Source organism: Osmerus eperlanus, chromosome 3, assembly GCF_963692335.1.
Source record: "Osmerus eperlanus chromosome 3, fOsmEpe2.1, whole genome shotgun sequence".
In the NCBI taxonomy this organism is placed as follows: domain Eukaryota; kingdom Metazoa; phylum Chordata; class Actinopteri; order Osmeriformes; family Osmeridae; genus Osmerus; species Osmerus eperlanus.
The window spans coordinates 11,441,470-11,464,268 of NC_085020.1; the positions used below are offsets into that span (position 1 = coordinate 11,441,470).

The following is a 22,799-nucleotide window of genomic DNA, read 5'->3' on the forward strand; positions in this document are numbered from 1 at the left end:
CAGGCCTCTGTTTTCAAAACAAAATCTAGGCGGAAATAGAAATTTTCACTTTCCTTGTGTTCAAGCTTCTATTACTCAACACTAGAAGGACTGACAGGGGTCCTGACAACAGGGGACATAACTTCAGAGTGTCAGCTTTCAAAGAGATCATTTACATGCATGTACTCCAAATGGTTCAAGAACAGCTTCCAATTTACTTTGGGTATGCTGTTTAGGCGTTTTCAGGCAAATTTAACAGGAACATGAAAAGGTTAATGCTTATTGTTTCTTGGAGTTAGTGATTTTATTAGATTTACAGACCTAGGGTTAAAACAGCATTAAATGGTAGTGACCAAGTCAGCATTGTGTTGGAACTGACATTGAGCTGTGAGCCCTGAATAAACATGTGCTACTGCTGTTTCTATATAGTTCATGTGTCTACCACCCTCTTTACTCCAGAGCACAGCAGTATGAGGAAGTTATATTCTAACATAAGTGTTAAAGTCAGTTTCTCCTTCAATGTTTTACATATCAAACATGTTCGCTACGTATAAATACCAATCTTCATGGTGCCCGGCAGTGACAGTTACACACCTATGCCACAAGTGCTGACAGGACGAGTTATTTCTAACCATGGTCATGAGCTGATAAAGCAGAAGTTAAGTGTGACAGTAAGAAAGAGACACAGTGTTCATTTTGAGGAGTTTATCTGAGATAGGACAGTATAAGGTGCCAAAGACACTCTTACTTATTCCCTGCAGTGAATTAGTTAAAGGAATGTCATTGTGTGCGGTTGTGTGTGTGGTTGTGTGCATGCGCGTGTGTATATGTGTGTGTGAGTGTGATACGACAGCCACGGTGGACAAACGCCTTTCCCCACCTCTTCACGCTGTCGCTAGCCAGGTCCGCCTGTTCCATTCTCTTGAGCAGTTTAGATGTTCGAGTTTGTCCTCTCACCCAGGGGGTCTGAGAGAGCGAGTCTTCAGGCAGCCAGAAGGGCTTTGAGTCTGGGTAATCTAACACAATAACATTACTTTACTTAATGACTAACTGGCTGTGGGAGGCTAGAAAGAGGAAGAGGAGAGGAATAAAGGATGGCCATCCTCCTATTCTTTTGGAGAGTGGCTCTAGTGTTGACGGTGAGGGCTCTGACGGCTTTGCTGATAAAGGATGAAAAGTGTCCTGGTGGCAGAAGGCCTTCTGTAGTGACTCGCCGCTCACTCAGAGCACAGCGGTTCAGGTTTTTCAAAGTGCGTATCCTTCATATCTCTCTCTCTCTCTCTCTCTCTCTCTCTCTCTCTCTCTCTCTCTCTCCTCTCTCACACACACACTTTCACTCTCTCCCTCCCTTTGCCCCAGACCCTCTCGCTGTCTTCCTCTCTCTCCCTCTCTCTCCCTTTCTCTCCTTCTCCCACTCTCCCATTTTTTGAGACGGTAAGGTTTCAACTGCAGTGAGCACAAGAGGGAATGTTAGATGTAATCTGCTCGTAATAGAACGATTTATTGGCCTATTTACACACACACACACACACACACACACAAACACATACATAGGCTTCTTCCACAGTCACACCGCCCCTTCTCTCTCTCTCACCCCACCCAAATAGTTGAGTGACCCCATGGTAACATTCATCCCAGTGTTCTCCTTGGAGCAGGCCATGTGCAGAGACGGGGGTGAAGTTGTCTCAAGCTAAAGAAGGAGCCATGCCGGCACGAGTCAGGAATGGGCGACACTGGGCTTCTATTTCGGTCACACCTATGTGAGGTCGCCCACTCGCCCATCTGGATAGCATCTGTCTGTAATCAGCTGGCTGCGTCCCTGGGGTTTTAACAGCCTCCCTGCAACTCTCTGTCTCTCTCGCACTTACACACACACACACACACATACACTCAGACATACACACAAACAGAGAGATACCACCCCCCACCACCTGAAACACTCTCACATACACACTCAGATATCCCCCCAGCCCCCAAACACACACACACAAACACACACACTCCTCCCCAGTGTGGAGACCACAGCTGTAATAACACCTGGGACTCCCAGAGAGGTGCAGGACACAGAGGGTCAGGCCCAGAGGAACGTAGAGGACCAGGAGGCAGTCAGACAAGACCTGGGAAGGGGGAGGTAGGGAGGGGAACAGGAGGAGGGAAGCATGGACAGGCGGAGAGAGGGAAAGCGAGATAGGAGAGGGAAGGAGGGAGGGAGAGGGGCAGGGAGGAAAAGAGAGATATTGTCACCATGGTCTTATCTGCTGTTAATCTTCTGAACTACCAGAGCACACAGCTGTGGAGATCAAACTAGTAGTGATAAAAGCTGACTTAAGATGTCTTCATGAGTCTGTCTGGATCTCTTAGGTGGGTCACAGGAAAACCATTTCCCTCAGCCAACTGAGAACTAGGTTAAAATATAGAATTTGAGACACATTGTCATAAAGAAACAGTTTCAAACAGGAAGTCCCTCAGTTGAGAACTGGGTCCTGTATAATTTCTCCATCAGCAAGGTTAAACTGCATGTAGGGAGCAATGCTGAGGAAGTGAGTGTCCGGCTGAAGCTGAATGTTGAGGTGCATGTATACGCGCGGTAGGAGTAGCTAGTTAGTGTCCGGCCGAGGCTGAAGCCAGGGATAGATCTGAGGCCAGGCCTCCATTGGGAGAAGGCATTATAGACCCGGTATTGTTTGCACTCCCCCTGCCAACTGTGCCAGGAACAAAGGAACTAGCGTTTATTACCACGACCTGCTGGGCTGAGGGAAGCCTGCCCCCCCGAACCCCCCCCCCCCTATTGCGACCCCCCCCATAGCCTGCTGGGCTGAGGGGGGGGTCGCAAGCTCCCCCTCCCCTCACAACGCCCTCCGACCCCCCCCCCCCCCCCCCGCCTCCTCAGGATAGACATATCCCCCTTCTGTACTCTACCAGGCTCAACGACACCAACACCACCAACATTCCATGTTCCACCACACTCAACCAGTCATGGGTCATGTGATACAACCCCCCCCCCCTCCCCCCCCATAAGCGTGTGCACAATTTCCCCTCCCCCTTGAGATGTTCCCAAAGTGGACAAGCGCTGGGAGGGACAGGTGACTCGCTTCCGATTGTCACCTCGATCTTGCCAGGGTGTTGACAGCAGTCATAGTCACACAGTGAAGGAGCAACAAGAACAGGAAAGGTAGAAAAAACATTTTTTAAAGAAGAAGAGACAAAATTGAAGTGTTCTCTGATGTGTCACATGCATCATTTAGTGTACACGACCGTCTGGTTATTTCCATAAATTGCTAATTTAGTCAAGGATGTGTTCTAAGTGCCTGTAGATAACTTGGTTGGTTTGTCCTCTTTTACGCAAATGTTTCAGTTAAAAGACTATCTGTCACAGAGAATCTGGCGATTGTTTCTCAACATGGCTGAAGCGATCTCCCACAGGGACAGTCCTCAGAGGTGGAACATAATGAAAGTGTGATTTTGGGGTTTGTAGCTTGGTATCATTCATATTGACAATCTCATGTGAAACTATGAAAATGACACAAGGTCCTCAAGTTCACTCCTAGATGAATCAAATCCAAATGATCGTTTTGGATTTCTAATAACAAACTTGCAGTGTGTGTTTGTTGCCATTTGTTTTACCAAACATTGCTATTGTCCTGCGGAGGAAGGGATGTGGTCCTCATTCAGTCAACATGCTCTAACCCCATTGTAGGGCAACATAATGCCTGTGATTTACAAAGCAACTCAACCACTTCTCCTTGGAAACCCATGTCCTTCTCTGGACTTCCAAACACATTCCTGGAGCTCGTCCTTGAGATGACATCCACCTGGATTCTGTAGGCACAGGCCCAAACACAATAAGGATATAAAACCCAGGGCTGCCCTCTCGGGTGCTGTTGATCTCCTCGCCTCGTCTTGCTGACAGGAAAACTTGAGCCAGAAAGAGGAAATGCTTGAGAAAAAAAGTGAGACTTAAAAAAAAAAAAAAAAAAGACTCCTGAGCTGTTACATTCTGCACCTGTGACATGTTGAAATACCTCCTTCCACTCCCCAGGTCGCGTCTCTCCCCCATCTCTCCTCTCATCTCTTCCCTCATCTCTCCCCTAGCTCTCCCCTCATCATCTCTGCCCCATCTCTTACCCACCCCTCCCCTCCTCTCTCCTTCATCTCTTCCCCTCTCCCCCAGTCTCACTCACTCCTTTCCCTAGACTCCTGCCCAGCTGGGAGGATTCAGAGTCGTTACAGGGAATTCTGGCATCCCACACCCACCCAGCTGAGCGCTCACACTCAACACTGTCTCTTCTGCCTCCCCCTCCCCAAGGCCTGCCAGGATGTGCCTGGTTGGGTCCTTATAGAAACACAGGGATTTACTGAGGAACTGGCAACATCCTCTGCTCTGTGGGTCTCTGATATAGCGTGTAGATGTCATCCCCGTTGGCCTCATAGCTGGTTCAGTCTCATCCCACGAGGCCTTTGTGGTGATGGACTTCCTGCCTTCTGCCACGACAGGAAATAGTCATAGGTAATGGGAGTGAGGTAGCATTGTCGTGACGCTGGGGGTTGTTGGCCCCAGCTGCCGCCCCCTCTCCCGGTCTACGTTGTGTCAGAGTGGTGGGGAGGGTTAGTCAGAGAGGGGCAGGAGAGGAGCAAACGACTCTTCATAAGTCATTTATCAGATTTTTTCATCCCCACAGCCTACCGGTCCACTTGACTGTAGAGTTGTGCCCTGGGGGGCTGAACGCCTGTCAGTTTCCCTCCCCTCAACGTGGGCCCTGTTGCCACCCAGGGTGGGGGAGGAGGGGGTAGGCTTGGGGAGGACGGGAGGACAGTGCAACGGTGGAAATGTGTGTGTGTGTGTGTGGGGGGGGGGGGGGGTGTAGTAAATGACACACACTGAGCCTAGGGGTGGGTGGCAGTGAAAAGGGGGGTTTTCGTCCCAGGTCACATGGAGGATGCGCGCATCTGTCTGTCCAAAGGTGTCCCCCCGGGGGCCGGAGGGGTGACCTCGGCCCGCTCCACGTCTAGTAGAATCGACAGGGTGCCTCCACCTCTCTTCCCATGCCCTTCATCCCTGCTAAGCAATTATCACTGGCTAGCTTTCCTGCAGAGTATGTTTGTGTTGTGGGAGGAGTGTTTGCGTGTTTGTGTGTCGGAGGGGCATGTGTGTGTTTGTGGGGAGGGGAGGGGAGGGAAGGGAAGGGGGGGGATTCCGGAGGGGGGGGGGTATTGTGGTATGGTAGCAGGACAGTCTGTCTGGTTTCTGTGGCTCCGTGACTCATATTGATGTTTTCTCTGCCGAGGTCGAGAGGGATTGTGCTTCATGGTCTGTCTCTGTGTGTCGGACTAGACCCTGACACAGGAAGCCCCAGGTTAGCCAAGGTAGGGGAGGAGCATTTAAACCTCTTATCAGCTCTTTAATCTGTTTAGGCTACTCAACTTATCTAGAGTCAACACCATCAGGTACTCATTAGCTTTTCACAGGCGCTTGGCACTAACACTTGGTAGTAGCCGTGATCAGAGGTCTGAGTGTCAGTTTCTGTGTGTAGGTGTGAAGAAGAGAGAGAGAGATGGACATAGAAATGAACAGAAAGTGCATAAAGAGATAGAGTGGGAGCAATCAAAAATAGATAAGAGAAAGAGAAAGAGAGAGGGAGAGAGAGAGAGAGAGAGAGAGAGAGAGAGAGAGAGAGAGAGAGAGAGAGAGAGAGAGAGAGAGAGAGAGAGAGACGGGGTGAAGAAACAATGGTAAGTTTGACAAAGGTCAAAGTGACTGTCAGATAATCTGATTCATCCATGATTTCCTGAACAAGTGTTGTACAAGTCAGTTTATGGAGCCCTGGTGTTCCTGACAGATCAGTATGGATCTCGTCTACAGTCTAGATGACATGGTCAGCTTGACTGTTGGGTCCAGAAGGTCTACTACTGAGCAAAACCAGAGTAGCATCAGCAGTTTCACTACTGTAATTCATGTTCCAGGAAGCAGACCAGCTTTGCCAAAAGTGCTATTTCAAGCAGTACTTGTCGAACAGGAGAGGAACTCTCTTGCCATCGTGTGTGTGTGTGTGTGTCTGAGCCGACGTGTGTGCCCGTGTGTGTATGCTTGAGCGACGCCGTGTCTATCTGTCATGATGAAGTAATTGGAAGCAGAGTTCCTCGTTAAGCCATGGGTGTGGCCAATCTAGAATATTCATGAGGTTGGCCGCATGTATTATCTTTGTAATGATTCATCCTGGGATAATTGCAACTTCTGTCATACCGGTAATCTGGAACCAACCCCACCCCTGCCCCACCTCCAACCCCTCCTTTCCCCCCTCACTGCCCCTCTCCCTCCCCCTCTCCCCCTGTCCCCTCCTCCTCTCGCTCCCTCTCTCCCTCCCCCTCTCTCTCCTGACTGTCCTTGTCTTGTCATCCTCCTGTAAGACAGTTGACGCTGAGGCAGGCTTGGTTTCTCCAGGAAAGGCCCCGATGAAACAGAGATTAAAGCTGACATACTTTGTTAAGACCTCGTGTCGTAGCCAGTATTATAGCACATCTGAAGACCGAGTGAGGGATCTGTCATTTCAGCCAACAGGACTGAAAAAAAGATCCATGTTCATGTTATAAATGACTGAAAACTCCCTTTCTTTCCCACAAAGCCCTCCCTCGCACTCTTTAGTTCGACCCAAATACTGAAAGGTGAAGGGAAACGAGAAAAAAAATCTAATATTGTTCTCTGGGGTCTGTGTTGAGATCCAGACTTCCATGTCTACCTCTGGTTCAGTGCCAGCACACTGGAGTGAAGCTGCCTAAATGGAGGTTGAGTGAAACTCAACTCACCTGAGGGAAATGTGTAGCAGCCAAGTTTCACAAATAAGATCATCCACAAACAAGATCATGTTTCACATTATTTGGGCCCTGCTGACGGTTACTGCCCGTCTGGGGGCAGTAAAACAAGCCGTCCAGCAGCCCAGGGGCCGCCGAGAGGAGGAACTAGACGGGTAGCACCAGACTGAGGAAGCTAGACATCTGTTTACCTCGTGGATATTGCTGCCACTTGACCAGGAAGTGGAAGATGACGTTTCATTTGGATTTTGTGTGAATTTAATTATTTAATAATGTATTTTTTGCTAACTAAATAAGTTGAAACATTGAATTAGATGTTGTGTAATAGCATCAGAAGTTGGGATTGTAGTTTAGTTCAGTCAGTGCACTCAATTTACAGTAGAATAGTTACTGTAGAACAGTGTACTGGTCAGTGTAGGATAGTGTAATAGTGAAGGATAGGGTATTGGTCAGTGTAGGATAGTTTACTAGTGTATGATAGTGTACTATACTAGAAGGATTGTAGATGAAACCCACCCCTCTCCTTTTGTGAAGAGCTGAGCTCCACCTGGGAGGTGAATAATTCATCTGTTTGGGAGAGTAGAGTAGAGTTCCGCAAGGGAGACTGGGAGTGGGTGGGGGTGGGGGGGTGGGGGGTTGAAACTGCCTCATCATTGCCAAAACTTTAAGCATGCATACATTATTCAGTTCATCTTGAGTTAGGTCTCCATCCTCTCAGGCAACCTAGATTCCTGAGAACGGCCTCTCTCCTCTCCCTCTCTTCTCTCCTCTCTCTCCCTGGTTATCTCTCTCATGCTCCCGCTCTCCCTCTCGCTTTCTCACTTTCTCGTTCTCCCACTCTCCCTCCTTTATCTTCCTCTTCCCCCCCATTCTCTACAGTGGTGGATGATTAATTGAATGGGTACACAGACAGACATGGGTTTGATAAACCTCAGATTTATGTAGAACATGTAGCAAAGTTGAACGAGAGAAGTTTCACCTTTGCTGTGGTGACTTTGAATCCTTATTCATGTATTACTTGTTCTTTCTCTCTTCACATGCACACGCACACACATACACACACACACAAATATTAAAGCTCTTGGCAGGGGTGTTAAAATCCATTGTGGACTTCATAAATAGCTGCAGGACTGACTAATTGTGTTTTGCAACATAAAGACAGGCTACGAAAGAATGCTTCACACCTCTGACCCTACCCACGGCTCATACACAAACACACACACACACATACACAATTAAACACCTCCACACACATTCGTACACATAAACACACACAAATACACCCACACACCTGCACAAACACACATGCACCCCCCCCCCCCCCTTCACACACAGACCCCCCTTAAACACAGATACACACCCTACACACATAAAACACACGTACACACCTCGGTGTGTCCGTTTGCTATCAGTCTCAGGCAGTGTTATCAGCAGCAGCAGCAGCAGTGAGGGTGTCCTCACCATGGGGACAAGGTACCGCTCTGCTGAGGTGACAGGGCTGGCCGCTCCAACTGCCACACACACACACTTTATGAAACGATATACTTTATGAATCTACACACACACACAGGTATCTACACACGTATGAAACTGCATGCTACACACAAACTGCAGCCTCTTACTAAGTCCTACACATTGAGTCCTGGAAGATCATCAGTTGGAGGTGAGCACAAAATACATTTGACATTACAGTTGGTTAACTGACTGTTATTGGTTGATAACAGTCAGTCACACAGTGGTGACCGCATGTTGTGGTGTGTCACTGTGACAACAAGCTAACAGAAATAGGTGTCACATTAATAGGGGACATACTGTATACCACTCTCTAAATACAGTTGTGTCCATTGCTTGCTCTGCCTGACCCCTCTTATTGTTAATATGATTAACAATAAGAGGCTGGTGTGTGTGCGTGTGTGCACCTGTGTGTGTATCTGTGTGTGTGTGAGTGTGAGAGGGGCTGGCAGGGCGGTATAAGGGGTACAGGCGGTGATGGAGGCAGGCGATAAAGTTTAACCACCCTGCCAGGCTCAAGGTGCCTCAACCTGATTAAGTTCCTATCTGAGGTGACTGGCAAGACATGACTCTCACACTTACACCCTCAAGAGGAACTAGTGGGCCATCACACCTTTCACTCTGCACACTGATAAGAACAGAGACAGAGAAGAATGGGAACAGACAGAGAAAAAAGAGAGAGAGAAGAGAGAGAGAGAGGAAAGGGAGAAAGGAGAGAGAGAAAGAGAGAAGAGTAAAGACAGAGAAAGAGAGAGAAGGGTGGAGGAAAGAGTTCAGAGAGGGAGAGGTGAGAGAGAGAGAAAAAAAATAACTAAGAGGAGGAGGGGAGAGAGAGGGAGGGTGTCAGAGAGAGGGTTTGTGAGGTGCCAACGACAGGCCGGACCTCTACTTCCCCTTTCTCTCTCTTCTCAGTTTTTTTTCTTTCCTCCGCCTTCGTGCTGTTTTCATACACCTATCCCTGAGAGACACTCAATTGGTGGCCATGTCGACGCCAACAGCACCAGACCACCAGCACAGGCCCATAGCTTTAAACCCTGGCGAGGTGTACGGTTACTCAAAGGGACTCCTTCTCTCCCTCCTTCCCTCCTTCTCTCGCCAGAAACAAACCCAGCCACCTTTGAGATAAAGCACGCCCGTGGTCTCTCTTATAAGAGTCAGCTCCGAGGTCTCTTTTAATAGTCAACTCAGAGGCATTTTTCTTGGCGCCTCTGAAGTCGAGAGGCAGCACTGCTGAAACTGTTCTCTCTCCCTCCTTCCCTCCCTGCCTCCTTTCCTCCTCCTCTCCTTAACTCTCCCGCATCTCTCCTCCTCTGTATTGAGTGGTTCACAGGCTGTTGAATATGTAAGAAAACAGTAAGTCATTGGGCTGCAACCGAGCTGTGCTCTATCCCCCCCCCCCCCGCAACCTCCCTCTCCCCCCATCCTGCCCTGCTCTCAGTCCCTCCCCAGGGGTGAATTACAGAGTAACTCTCCTTGTTGTTTTCAAGACCGCATGTGGAACAGGCTGGGTAGCATAGCTGTAATTATATAACAGTCTGCCAACAGGTTGGTGATGGAAACTCTGCAATCTGTCTCTCTCTCTCTACCTCTCTCCCTCCCTCCTCTAACTCTCTCTCTCTTTTTCCCCCTAGAGATTTTGTCCATTCTTAGATTCTTTGTCTGCATAGTTGAGAAATGATTAGGTAGCTGGTGCCAGGATATCTCCGCGCTCCAGAGGTGGTTTCCGGTGGTGCCTGTTGTCTCTGACCCTTGTCAGACATAGCTAGCGACACACACAGCTAGCGACACACAGCTGGTTGGAGTTACATCCTGCTGCACAGACACAGCTAGCTCTTTGCATAGCTGCTGCGCACACTCACAAACACTGATCGGACCACTTTGTTTTGCAAATGGCAGTTTTTTCTGTGTGGGGCAGAAGAGGGTGTTGTGTGTGGTGGTGTGGAGAGTTAACCTAAGAGTTTGTGAGTTTGTCTCTTTCTCCCATGACTACCCCCGCCGCTGGCCTCTGTAACAGCATTGATGCCTGTGAGGGCAGGAACGGAACTCTGTAACGGGCTCGGGTGAATGGATAGGACTTCCGCTCTGGATGATAATCCGATCCCTCCGCTGGCTCCCCTGAGAATCTCCTGAGTGGAAGAGGCCAGTCTCCACAGGAAGTCGCAGGAACAATGGCCTCTCAAATATTTACAGCAACCCAGCTCATAATCGTCCATCCTGGTCTCGTGTTTACGGCGTGTAGGGAGGGTGTGCAAATGTGTGTCTGACTCGGAATGTGTGTGCGTGTGTTTGTTTGTGTACAGAACGAGGGATTCTGTAGCTTAGCGGAACGTTAGTACGAGCCCTATTTAAGTGGCATAAGCTGCATCCTTATTATCCACTTGAACTAATTATCACCTCTTCCTTAACCAAGGTATCCTGAGTGGACACATACATACATACATACACCCACCCACCTACTCTCTCCTCTCTCTCTCTCTCTCTCTCTCTCTCTCTCTCTCTCTCTCTCTCTCTCTCTCTCTCTCTCTCTCTCTCTCTCTCTCTCTCTCTCTCTGTCTCGCTCTCTCTCAGTCACACACACACACACAATACCTAAGGTAAGGTTTGCGTGCACTGGTGTGTTGTTTGCAGAAGATCTTCTGCTCAGGATCATAATAAACCAGCATGGGGCCATTCGGACACAGACATCACCGGGGTCAAAGGTCACTCCCCCTGCAGGGGTTGCTGGGGGAGGGGTCAGGGGTCAGAGGACAGAAGGAAAGCCTGCTCTCTCTTCAATACCAGGTGGGCGCTGCTATTCAGGTGATTGATTCTGTACCGGTGTATGTGCGTGTGTGTGTGGGAGGTAGGGAGAAAAGAAGGAGGGAGGGAGGGAGGAGGGAGAAAGGGACAGATGTGTTTTACAATCTCATTACCATGTGAAAGAGCAGTCCACATTTAGGGGTCTTGAAACTGTTACTCATCGTGGTGTATTTCAGTGGGACCCCTTTTACACACGCACTCGCACACACACACACACACACACACACACAAACTGACCTGTTGGAAGTCCTCCTGACTACACTGCCAGCTGGTGACTGGCAGCAGATCACTGTAGTAACCACAGACCAGACCACAGATGCCCCTGACATGCCCACTGAAATGCCCATCTCCCTACCTCCCTCCCTCTTTCTTTCACTCTATCTCTCCCTCTTTCTTCCTCTCTCTCTCAATGCCTCATCATTTCTTATTTTTTTCCTTTCTATTTCTATTTCTCTCCCTCTTTCTATTTCTCTCGCTCTCTCTCTCTCTCTCTCCTTCTCTGTCTGTTTCTCCCCAGCCTCCCTCACTCTCTCACACTTCAACCCCCCCCCCCCTTTCCTCTCAGTGTTACTATGTTCTCTCCGTACTGGCACAGAAGGAGCTGCCAAACGGAGAGTGGGTGCCGATGCCTGAATGCGATTCAGGTTTTGCTTAGCTTGTCATAGAGGAGGGGGAGACAGCTTACAGTAATCCTGCCGCTCTACCGTATGTTATTGTTGCGTCCTAATTAATGCTACAGGATGAGAGGAGGAGGGTATCAGATGGAAGCAGCGCAGCAGATAGATTTATTAAGGCTCCTAATCTGATTCAGCTAAATTAATTTCGCCCTGATTGCTTGTATTCATCCGAATTTGCATACGTTTCTGCACAGGTGATTTATTTGATGCTGCCTCTCTCATACACACGCACGCACGTAGGCAGACGCTCACAGACACACACGTGCATGTATATGTATACGTGCACCCAGTCACACACATGCACGCACACGCGCACACACACAGACTTACAGAAAGAGAGTGTGATCAACAAAGCTGTCCCCCAGTGATGTTGGTAATGGACGGTGGTGTGGAGGATGTGTGGAGCACGCTGGCGGATGAGACGGGGGAAAGGGGGAAGGGGGGGGGGTTGTTAATCTGGGGTACAGACCACCGGAGGCAGGTGGTCCTGTGGGGGAAAAGGGGGGGGGGGGGGCGAGGTGGAGTGGGGTGGGGTGGGGTTGGGGCGCAGCTTATGGAGTAACCAACCTGGCACGGAATGTCCCAAACAAGTACAACACATGGCCAGGTCTCTGTGGCTGTAGTGGATTATATAAAGGGTGTGTGTGTGCGTGTGTGTGTGTTATTGTGTGTGTGTGTCCATGCCCCTGCACTGTGGCAAAGACCTGGGTCTAGCAAAACCAGGCTGCTCCTTGTGACACATTTCCAACTCGGAAACAACAACTCTCCAGTATTCACAAGGGTTTCAGATTGTTGTTTTACACAAACCTCTGTGCCTCCCTCAGTGACAGGTTAAATTGTTCTGTACTCTGACAGCAGGCCGTGGAGTGACAAGAGCAGGAATATCACTACTAGAGGCAGGAGCAGGAATATCAATCCTAGAGGCAGGAGCAGGATTATCACTACTAGAGGCAGGAGCAGGAATATCACTCCTAGAGGCAAAAGCAGGAATATCACTACTAGAGGCAGGAGCAGGAATATCACTACTAGAGGCAGGAGCAGGAATATCACTACTAGAGGCAGGAGCAGGAATATCAATCCTAGAGGCAGGAGCAGGAATATCACTACTAGAGGCAGGAGCAGGAATATCACTACTAGAGGCAGGAGCAGGAATATCACTACTAGAGGCAGGAGCAGGAATATCACTACTAGAGGCAGGAGCAGGAATATAAATCCTAGAGGCAGGAGCAGGAATATCACTACTAGAGGAAGGAGCAGGAATATCACTACTAGAGGCAGGAGCAGGAATATCAATCCTAGAGGCAGGAGCAGGAATATCACTACTAGAGGCAGGAGCAGGAATATCACTACTAGAGGCAGGAGCAGGAATATCACTACTAGAGGCAGGAGCAGGAATATCACTACTAGAGGCAGGAGCAGGAATATCACTACTAGAGGCAGGAGCAGGAATATCACTACTAGAGGCAGGAGCAGGAATATCACTACTAGAGGCAGGAGCAGGAATATCAATCCTAGAGGCAGGAGCAGGATTATCACTACTATAGGCAGGAGCAGGAATATCACTCCTAGAGGCAAAAGCAGGAATATCACTACTAGAGGCAGGAGCAGGAATATCACTACTAGAGGCAGGAGCAGGAATATCACTACTAGAGGCAGGAGCAGGAATATCAATCCTAGAGACAGGAGCAGGAATATCACTACTAGAGGCAGGAGCAGGAATATCACTACTAGAGGCAGGAGCAGGAATATCACTACTAGAGGCAGGAGCAGGAATATCAATCCTAGAGGCAGGAGCAGGAATATCACTACTAGAGGCAGGAGCAGGAATATCACTACTAGAGGCAGGAGCAGGAATATCAATCCTAGAGGCAGGAGCAGGAATATCACTACTAGAGGCAGGAGCAGGAATATCACTACTAGAGGCAGGAGCAGGAATATCACTACTAGAGGCAGGAGCAGGAATATCACTACTAGAGGCAGGAGCAGGAATATCACTACTAGAGGCAGGAGCAGGAATATCACTACTAGAGGCAGGAGCAGGATTATCACTACTAGAGGCAGGAGCAGGAATATCACTACTAGAGGCAGGAGCAGGAATATCACTACTAGAGACAGGAGCAGGAATGTCACTACTAGAGGCAGGAGCAGGAATGTCACTACTAGAGGCAGGAGCAGGATTATCACTACTAGAGGCAGGAGCAGGATTATCACTACTAGAGGCAGGAGCAGGAATGTCACTACTAGAGGCAGGAGCAGGAATATTACTCCTAGCCTGAATATTTCATGAGCAACCTGAGTTCCTGCTGGTGGTGCTTAAAATGAGGCTCATAATGTCTCATTTTGTGGCCATCTGCACCCGAATCCATTTGCACCCGACTCCCCCACAAAGGTGAAAATCACATTTGGCTTCGGAGCACTGGAGCCAAGCTAGATACACTCACGGACGGACTGCACTCAAAAAGAGACAACCAATCTTTTATCCTGTTGAGGTTGATTTTTTCCCTGAAATCAATGGAAAATATGGAGCACCTCGAACTGAAAATAGCGCTAGCGTAAAATCGATGCTTAACCTGCAGCCAAGAGCAAAATCCATTTAGTTAAGTGAATTCATGTTGACTTGGAAGAGCAAATGAAAAGCCTGAATTGATCCATGTGGTTATTATTTTGACGGGTTGTTACAGAGTATGGAGGGAATAGTCAGTGGAACAACAGAGAAACACTGATGTCTTAATGTATCACAGGCTTAAGCAGTCCAGTGTTGTTGACCAGGTTTTTAACTGGTAGTCTTTAATGGGAGAGGAGCCATTGTGGTGTGTATGAATGTGTGTTTGTGTGTATATGTGTGTGTGTGTGTATGTTTGTGTAAGTGTGTGTATTTGTGTGTACGTGCGTGCGTGTGTTTGTGCATGTGTGTGTGTGTGTGTGTGTGTGTTGAAACAGTAAGAGCAGTGAGTGACCAACAGGACAGAGTTACACAAGTAAGGCTTGCTGCATCTGCTGGTAGATTTGCATATTAATTGACAAATATTCACTCCAAACACGGACAAAATGAGTCCTCCCCTTCTTTCATGTCTAGACTTGTTTTTCTATTTCTGTTCTTAAAAATCATTAAGGACGTTTTAAGCCCTTTTTCAATCCGACATCAGCAGACGAACGAGTGTGTATTCAATTTTTCTTGTACATGGTGCTTTTCTTGTCCTCCAGTCCTTTCACCTTGGTTTGGGCTGTGTTCCTGGCTAACGGGGCCATGTTGAACTGTCTATTCTATCCTTAACCTCCTCCTGTTCTGTGTGTGTCCAGGGGGAGCCTTGCTGTCTTCTTCTGTGTGTGTGTGTGTGTGTGTGTTAGTGAGTGTGCCGGCGGGGGCCCTGAGCATTTGTTGAGAAGAGTAACATGTGCGCGGGCAGGGCACAGATGGTAGCTCTCTGACGGAGGGAGGGAGAGAGGAAGGGAGGGAGAGGGGGAAAGGTGGGCCGTCTGGGCACTTGAAAACTCCGATCTTTCTCTCTCTCCCTGTCTCTCGCTCTCTATTTCTGTCTCTTTCCCCCTCTCTCTCTCTTTTCCCTTCGCTTCCCTTCTCTTCTCTTCTTTTTTTCCAGCCTGTTGCTCACAACCCAGTAGATAAATGGGAGTTTAATTTAATTAGAGCCAGGCTACTGTGACTGAACTCACGACAGGCCCACAACTGTCCTCCTGTCTGGCACACACTCACACACATACGCACACACACACATGCATGCGCACACACAAACACACACAGACACACACCTACATGTGTGCCTAGTTTCCATGGTCAAACAGAAGTGTAGTTCTGTCGAGGCCTCAGCATGTCAACAATGCCTAACTAACATGATCAAACATTCTCTAAATCCAATAACTTCAACATGACTTAATACATCATTCAATAACATCACATTATATTAGTTTATTTCGACATCTTCTTAATGTGGAACTATACTGCCTCCCTACCTTGGCAGAGCTACCTGCACCGACTGACGAAGGTTGAATCACTTCCAGCACACAACCGCTAGGCAGCGACCTTATTTCCACGGCAACGCTTCCTTACCTAACTCACCTCCCTCTCCCCTCCCCCTCCAGCTGTTCGCTCAGGTGATCTGCACCACTCACAGACGAGCCAGAGAGCGAGGGAGAGGGGGGGGAGGGAGGGAGAGAGACAGACAGAGAGAGAGGGAAAAAAAATCAAGAGAGCAGTTTTTCTTCAGTAGCTTCCACCTCATCTCTCATTATTAGCCGGTAGCGGACGGTGTAGTGAGCGTTCAGTCAGAGGCACCTGGAGCCTGAAACCGAACGTCTGGATCTATAAACAGGTCAAATACTGGGATACTGTCTCTGTGTTGGGAAATGGAGCTGGGCACACGGAATAGCACAGAGGAGAGGAGTGGAGAGAGGAGGACGAGACAGAGAGAGCTGGCTGGATGGTTAGCCCCTGTGAGGGCAAGCGTTTTGCTTTACCTCATGGATGGTGTGGGTGTTTGGCCAGCGCCTAGGGCAGCTGGGGGAGCAGCTTTGGAAGAGGCGCTGGTGAGGACTGGGGATACTGACGGATTTGTAATCCTGTGCCAGGTATGGTATACAACTGTTTGCAAGCCTGGGAGCCAGGGATAGTGGAAATGTGCTGGGTGATGTTTAAACCTAGTCATCAGGTAAAGGTCATGCCTTAATTACAGAAAAATACATCTCTTGGGTGTATTAAGACTGTAGACTTGCTACTGGTCAGTGTTTTCTGTGGTGAACTGTAATCTTTGTACCAGTTTAAATCTCCAGTTTATTTACATGGTGATTTGATGAGAAGATATAATGTAGTGACCTCATTGGTGAGAAAGCCCTCCTCCCCTCACCCTCCTACTCTCCCACCATCCCACCCTCCTTCTCCTAGAGACACTCCAGAGATCTCTCTCCCTCCCGCTCTCTCACCACCTGCACTAAGCTGTCTGAGCCGCTAAACACACAGTCCCCTGTTATCTCCGATCGTTGCTGCATACCTTTGTGAAAGCACCTGCCCGGAACTGGAAACATACTCAGAGTGGGGGTGGGTAAGGGGAGGGGGGGGGAGATGGAGGCATGAAGTCACCAAACCCCGACCACCCCTACCCACACACACCCTCTCAACAGGAACAGCTGGACAGATCTCTTTGCATAAAAGAAGCCATTCTTCTGCTGGGGTATCTGAGAGTGGTCTAACTCGGAGAGGAGAGGTGAGGAGAAGAGAGAAGGGGAGAGGAGAGGTGAACAGAGGAGAGGAGATGACAAAACTGAACAAGGAAGATTAATGTGTCTTTGTGAAGCGTCTTGCAGGGGTTGAGAGAGGAAAGAGAGAGAGAGAGAGAGAGAGAGAGAGAGAGAGAGAGAGAGAGAGAGAGAGAGAGAGAGAGAGAGAGAGAGAGAGAGAGAGAGAGAGAGAGAGAGAGAGAGAGAGAGAGAGAGAAAGAAAGCAAGGGGGAGGGAGAGAGCAGGGGATAGAGGGAGAGAGAGCAGGAGATAGAGGGAGAGAGAGCTCAACAGAGAAGGAGAGGGAGAAAGAGAGGGAGTGGTGTGTGAGGAGAATGAGTGCGTTGTTGCAGGCTTTGTCTCTGGCTCCTTGAATGAGCACAAAGGGGGAATCGTTGGAGAGGTGACGGCCAGAGACAATAGACCTCTGGGAGATCAGCAGGTCGGAACGGCGGCGCCCAGACACACAATGGAGGTGTAGCAAGACGGCAGCAAAGGGCGGCGCTCCGTCAAAGATGTCACCGGAACAAAGCGCTCAATTTAACTCTTGGTTCTCTGCGGGTTTTTATCGCGCAGTCTGTGGACTGTAGAACCTATGTAGCTAGAACACAGTGCTGAAATCACTTTTCCAAACACCGGGCAGTTTCCCGTTGAAGGATAAACAACCGCTGTACATACAGGTGGTAGTGGCGGTGTGTGTGCGCACGTGTGTGTGTGTGATGGCTGGATAGCAGGACTATAGGTCCTTTCAGATAGACGTGAACAGAGAGCGATCTCCTGCCTGCAGCCAGAGCTGCGGTGACATCTGCCTCTCCCCCAGACCCATGTGACCTGGGAGGCAAACAGAGTGATGAATGTCCTTTGTTAGGGAGGTCACTGGCTTTTCTCTGTCTACCCACCCGCCACCCCAACGCAGCACAGATACTAAACAGTCCCACGCTGCCAAAGTATCTGAGCAACATTAGAGTTTCTAACAAACAGTTGTCTTGGAGTTTTTTATTCGCAAACTTTTTTCTTTGTCAGTGACCTGGGATATACAATGGCAGTATGCTCTCTCTCTCTCTCTCTCTCTCTCTCTCTCTCTCTCTCTCTCTCTCTCTCTCTCTCTCTCTCTCTCTCTCTCTCTCTCTCTCTCTCTTTCCCTCTTTCCCTCTTTCTCTCTCTTTAACTCTCTCTTTATGTCTTTTTCTCTTTTCACAGAATATGTCAGTGAATACCTTTTACTAAGAAACTGTTTGTGTTTTGTTTATGTCACTTCACTCATGCACGTTTGGTTGGAGGAAAAACAAGTCCTCTAAAAAGTGGACAGGATTCTAGCCGGTTTCTGTTCCTTCCCGAGGTTTGAACAAGGGTCAGATATTTCATTCAGCGAAAAGGCACGACCACTATTGTTCCTAGGCCAAGGTGGGGGAGGATAATGAGAGGCAGTGTGAGAGTGAGGTTAAGACGTTGAGAGTGAGATCATATTATATCCAAACGCGTACCTAGACCACACAACGAGCATTCACGTCTCACTCCTCAGCTCATTCTCTCCATCCCCCCTTTCTTTTCTTTTCGTTTTTTTGATCCGAGAAGGCATTACCCTGTCTGAACTCCCCCTAAATCCTGGTGGTCACACCTCTTATTAAAGGGGCTTTAGTCCCACGCCCTTCCATCCCCCTCCTCTCCTCTTGGTATACAGCCCAGGTCAGCAGATTTCGGCCCAGCCCACTGTGACTCCCCTTTTTAATTTGCACCTGTTGCGCAGTTGTCTAGGAGGCAAGTGCCGGCCTATACAGTCAGACAAAGATCATATTATGAACAGACATGCGCTGCCTAATCTCCATGTATCCAAAATGGGGAAGACTAGAAAAAAGAAAGGGAACAGGAGAAAGAGAGAGAGAGGAAGAGAAAGAGAGAGAGCGAGCAGAGCGAGAGAGAGAGAGAGAGAGAGAGAGAGAGAGAGAGAGAGAGAGAGAGAGAGAGAGAGAGAGAGAGAGCTGGAGGGCAAGAGAGACGGAGAGAGAGCGACAGAGAGAGAGGTTTTTGTATTCTGTTTCCTGGTAATGCTGGAGAAGGTTATGAGGGAGAGATGTGAACGTCGATGCTGTGAAATGATCACATGGAACAAAAGAATACCCACTCAAACAGGCGGTTGAGTTGAACATGCTCCGGCCTCTCCCCACCACCCACCAGCCCTCAGCCCTGCATCTGGCAGAGACCTCTGCAGATAACGGGCTTGAGAGCTTGGCGAAATATTGCTTTATTAGGCATACCCAGAACTCAAAATGAACCTGAAAATTGCTCTCGTTCTTTCCACCCCTGAGGCCCTCCTTCCTGCATCTAGTTCCCATGATGTCATAACTTCACATTTTTTTTGCTGTTGTTCTTCCCCCGCCCACCCCGCCTCCCTTGTTTCTCCTCCCGACGGAGGGCTGGCGGTTCTCATGCACCTTTATCTCAGTATTGCGGTGCGTCGAAAAGAGCACTTTAATTCAAGTCGAGGCTTAGTCCCGACCCAGACCCCTGTTATCACGCTCAGCAATGTAATATTTACAAGCACTCCATTTTGCCTCAGTCCCCTGGGTGTCTGGCTGCGTGGAACGCTCCCCAAACTCTGCAGGCAGGAATGTGACTTTCCCCTAAGCTCCCTCGCCCCGAGCCATCAGAGCCACTAGTGCCAGGTCTGATGTTGTTTTAGAAACCTAACAGTGGTGCTTGTTTGTGTGTTGCAGTGCTGAACTATGAGAGCGTGGTGGAGACAGGCTCTGACACAGACGGGGATGAGAGGCCGCTGGTCTCCCAGGACAACGGCCCAGCCAATGGGGAGGAGGGGAGCCCTGCAGGCCTGCCCCTCATGGAGGCGTCGCCCCGAGTCGGCCATGCCCTGCTGTCCTGCCGGGGGTCGGAGGGGTCGGAGGTCATGGATGGCCGACAGGGTCACCTCGCCTGGCGTCTGGGCGATGACCTGCACGGGCACCTCAACGGGAACGGTGAGTGGTCTTCTCAATGCGCCTTTGTAATGTCCATCTTCCACACGACTCTGGACTGGAGATTGAGTCGTTCTGTCTTTAAATGCAGTTTCTCAAGTTGTGGTTGTTTTGTAGAGGGTGGAAACATGAGCTTAGTTCTGTTGGTGGGCTTTGTAATCGAGCTCCCACCAGCAGCTTAGCTGCTCCAGCTCTCCACACTGAGACCTCCAGCTTGCTCTCACATCCACTCATGACACGACAACCACTCACACTCCCTCATCTCTCACCCCTCTCAGCCCTCCCTCCCGTTTTCTCTCCTCCTTTCGTTCGCTTCACTCCGTCGACGAGAGCTCGCAGCCTCCTCATTGTTTTCTCATGGTGTTTTAAATGTAGAGATGAAGTCAGAGGCGTCAGCCAAGCAGGACACCTCACAGTATTTCAACAACAAGAAGCTCATTTCTATTTCGGTTGACCCCTCATTCTGACCCCCACGTATCGTTTTTTCTTCTGTCTAATTAGACCCAGTTTAGCTGGCTGTGACGAGCGCAGTCTCCACAGCCCCGTATTCACCCGCCTATCAGCGATGATCAAGCTGCACATGTGAAACCTCCCTCCCTCCCTCCCCTCCCTCCTCCCTCTATCTCCTTTCTCTCGATTTTCCTCCTCCTTCCTTCCTCTCATCTGTGGCATCAGTGACAGGACAGCGAAAGTCGCAAGGGCCGCAAAGACAAATACTTTTAATTAGGAGCCAAACGTGGTCGTTGGGAGGGGCTGGATGGGGGGGGGCAGGGGCCTCGTTAATGACCCTAAATGAAATCTTCAGTTTTATGATGCTCATTTACATGCATAATAGGTCCTTGGTTTGAAGGCTGTTTGACAGATACAGAGTGAAGAGAGAACTCATGTGAGACACCCTGCTTTAACAAACGGACCGCCATCGCCCATTCGTCTCTGCTAATGACCCCGCCAGTACAAACGCAGCTGAAATGGGAAAGAGAGTGTGCGTGTAGGTCCAGGGAAAATCGCACAATGGTTCAAAACTCAAACGTAAATGAAAAGGGGAGTGTTGATTGATCACTGTCATTGCAAGGAAGCTGTTTCAGAAATTATCCCCAGATGATTCCATCTATGTGTGAACTAGCCATCTACTTACGGCCTTCACATTCAGATGGAGGTCTACAGAGGTTTGAGTTTGAACTGAAGATGGCTGAGAGCTGGAGGGGACTGTGGCTGGTACTAGTCGGAAGGCACAGATGGCAGTGTCGGGATTGGCAGTATCTTTCGTTGCCAGGAGAAACAACACGTTTGTGGGCAGAACAGAAATACACTCCACAGCAGAGAGAACCAGCGAAGATCTGTTACTATCAATTCAAAATGCTATATATCTCAAAGACCTATGTTTCTTCTCCTTTTAAAATGAAGTGATCTTACCATCAGAACTGAACTGAACTCAGTATAACAGAGCAGTTAGAGAGAGAGAGAGAGAGAGGGAGATGAGAGATGAGAGAGAGAGAGAGAGAGAGAGAGAGAGAGAGAGAGAGAGAGAGAGAGAGAGAGAGAGAGAGAGAGAGAGAGAGAGAGAGAAAGGAGCAAGAGAGGTGTCCCTTTATAGAGTAAAAAGGACAAGCACGTTAAATAGTGCCAGTTTGAGTCAAACTGACAACACATAAAAAGTTGAAACACAGTTGCCACAATCAGAACAGAAATTCTAATTTGCTGTCCATCTTGTCTCTTGAGGAAAAAAGGAAAACGATAGAGAAGAACACAATGGGCCTCCATTTTGTATTTCATAGCCTATAGAGTGACGGTGTATGTGGAGGGAGGGGTTGACTGAAAATAGAACGGTACAGTTCTCGGTTCTACGAGAGTGCTACAGGGTGTGACTTGCTTTTGTCTCTACTCTGCTCGCAACGAAACTGTAACCCACAAAAAAAAACCCTGTGCTGGAGAGAGAGAGAAACCCATACTGCAAAGTCTGGTACTGATTCTCTTCCCAATGAACCTCAAGTTTTTCATCAGAGAGGGCCCACACTTTCCCAGTAGATCTCTGAGGCACTGAGAACCGTGAACTGAGCAGTTCAAAAGAAACCTCAAACTGTGGGAAGAAGTCTTATAAAACAGAAGAAAATGTATTTACATTTACCCTGCGCAGTCCAACCGAATCATTTGACAGTTGAAAGCTTTTATAGCTACAGTATTCTGTAAAAATGTATGATTTGACAATCTTCACAAATAAGTCGTATTATCATTATGTCTCGTGACTCATCAGACTCGTGAGAAGGTTCATAAGGTATGAAAATACAAAATCAAGTTCCTGTTGAACACTCAATCTGTCTTTGAGGAAGGAAGTTTAGTAAAGTGACCTGCTGCCATGACATGAGATCATGCAACAGCAAAACACTCCTGATCTCAGACCTTCTCCTCCCTCTTCTCTCACTTCCTCCTCCCTTCTCCTCCTTCTTCTCCTCCTCCTCTCCTCGTCTTCCTCCTCCTTCCCATCCCTCGCCACATCTCCTCCTCCCCCACCTCCCCCACCTCCTCCACCTCAAGCCTCTTTCAGCAGGGTGTGCAGCATATCCCTCCTTTGAAGGCAAAAGCTTACGATGCTTGTGACTGTAGTCTTGGAGTCACATGTTAGAGCCCAGGAGCAACAAACACAATAGACTTAGTATACGTCCAGGCAGGCGGGCCCCCATTATCAGTGGAAATACCTTCATTTTAAGAGCTGTAGTGAATGGATACTAGAGGTGCTTGTTAACTGAACTGTCAAGGCAGCCATACGGCGCATTCCCTCTGACTTAGCCGGGGCGCCTCCTGCTCCCTGCTCACACAAGCAGTCATGATG

General features: G+C 48.9%; 1 protein-coding gene across 1 annotated transcript in view; it reads left to right on the plus strand.

Annotated features, from left to right (window-relative positions):
* Positions 1-22,799, plus strand: part of zeb2a (zinc finger E-box binding homeobox 2a) — a 47,101-nt gene that overhangs the window by 15,282 nt on the left and 9,020 nt on the right. Inside the window, exon 3 of the mRNA XM_062456243.1 lies at positions 19,718-19,975. Within this exon, the coding sequence (XP_062312227.1) occupies positions 19,718-19,975 (258 nt within the window). The remainder of the gene's footprint in view (positions 1-19,717; positions 19,976-22,799) is intronic.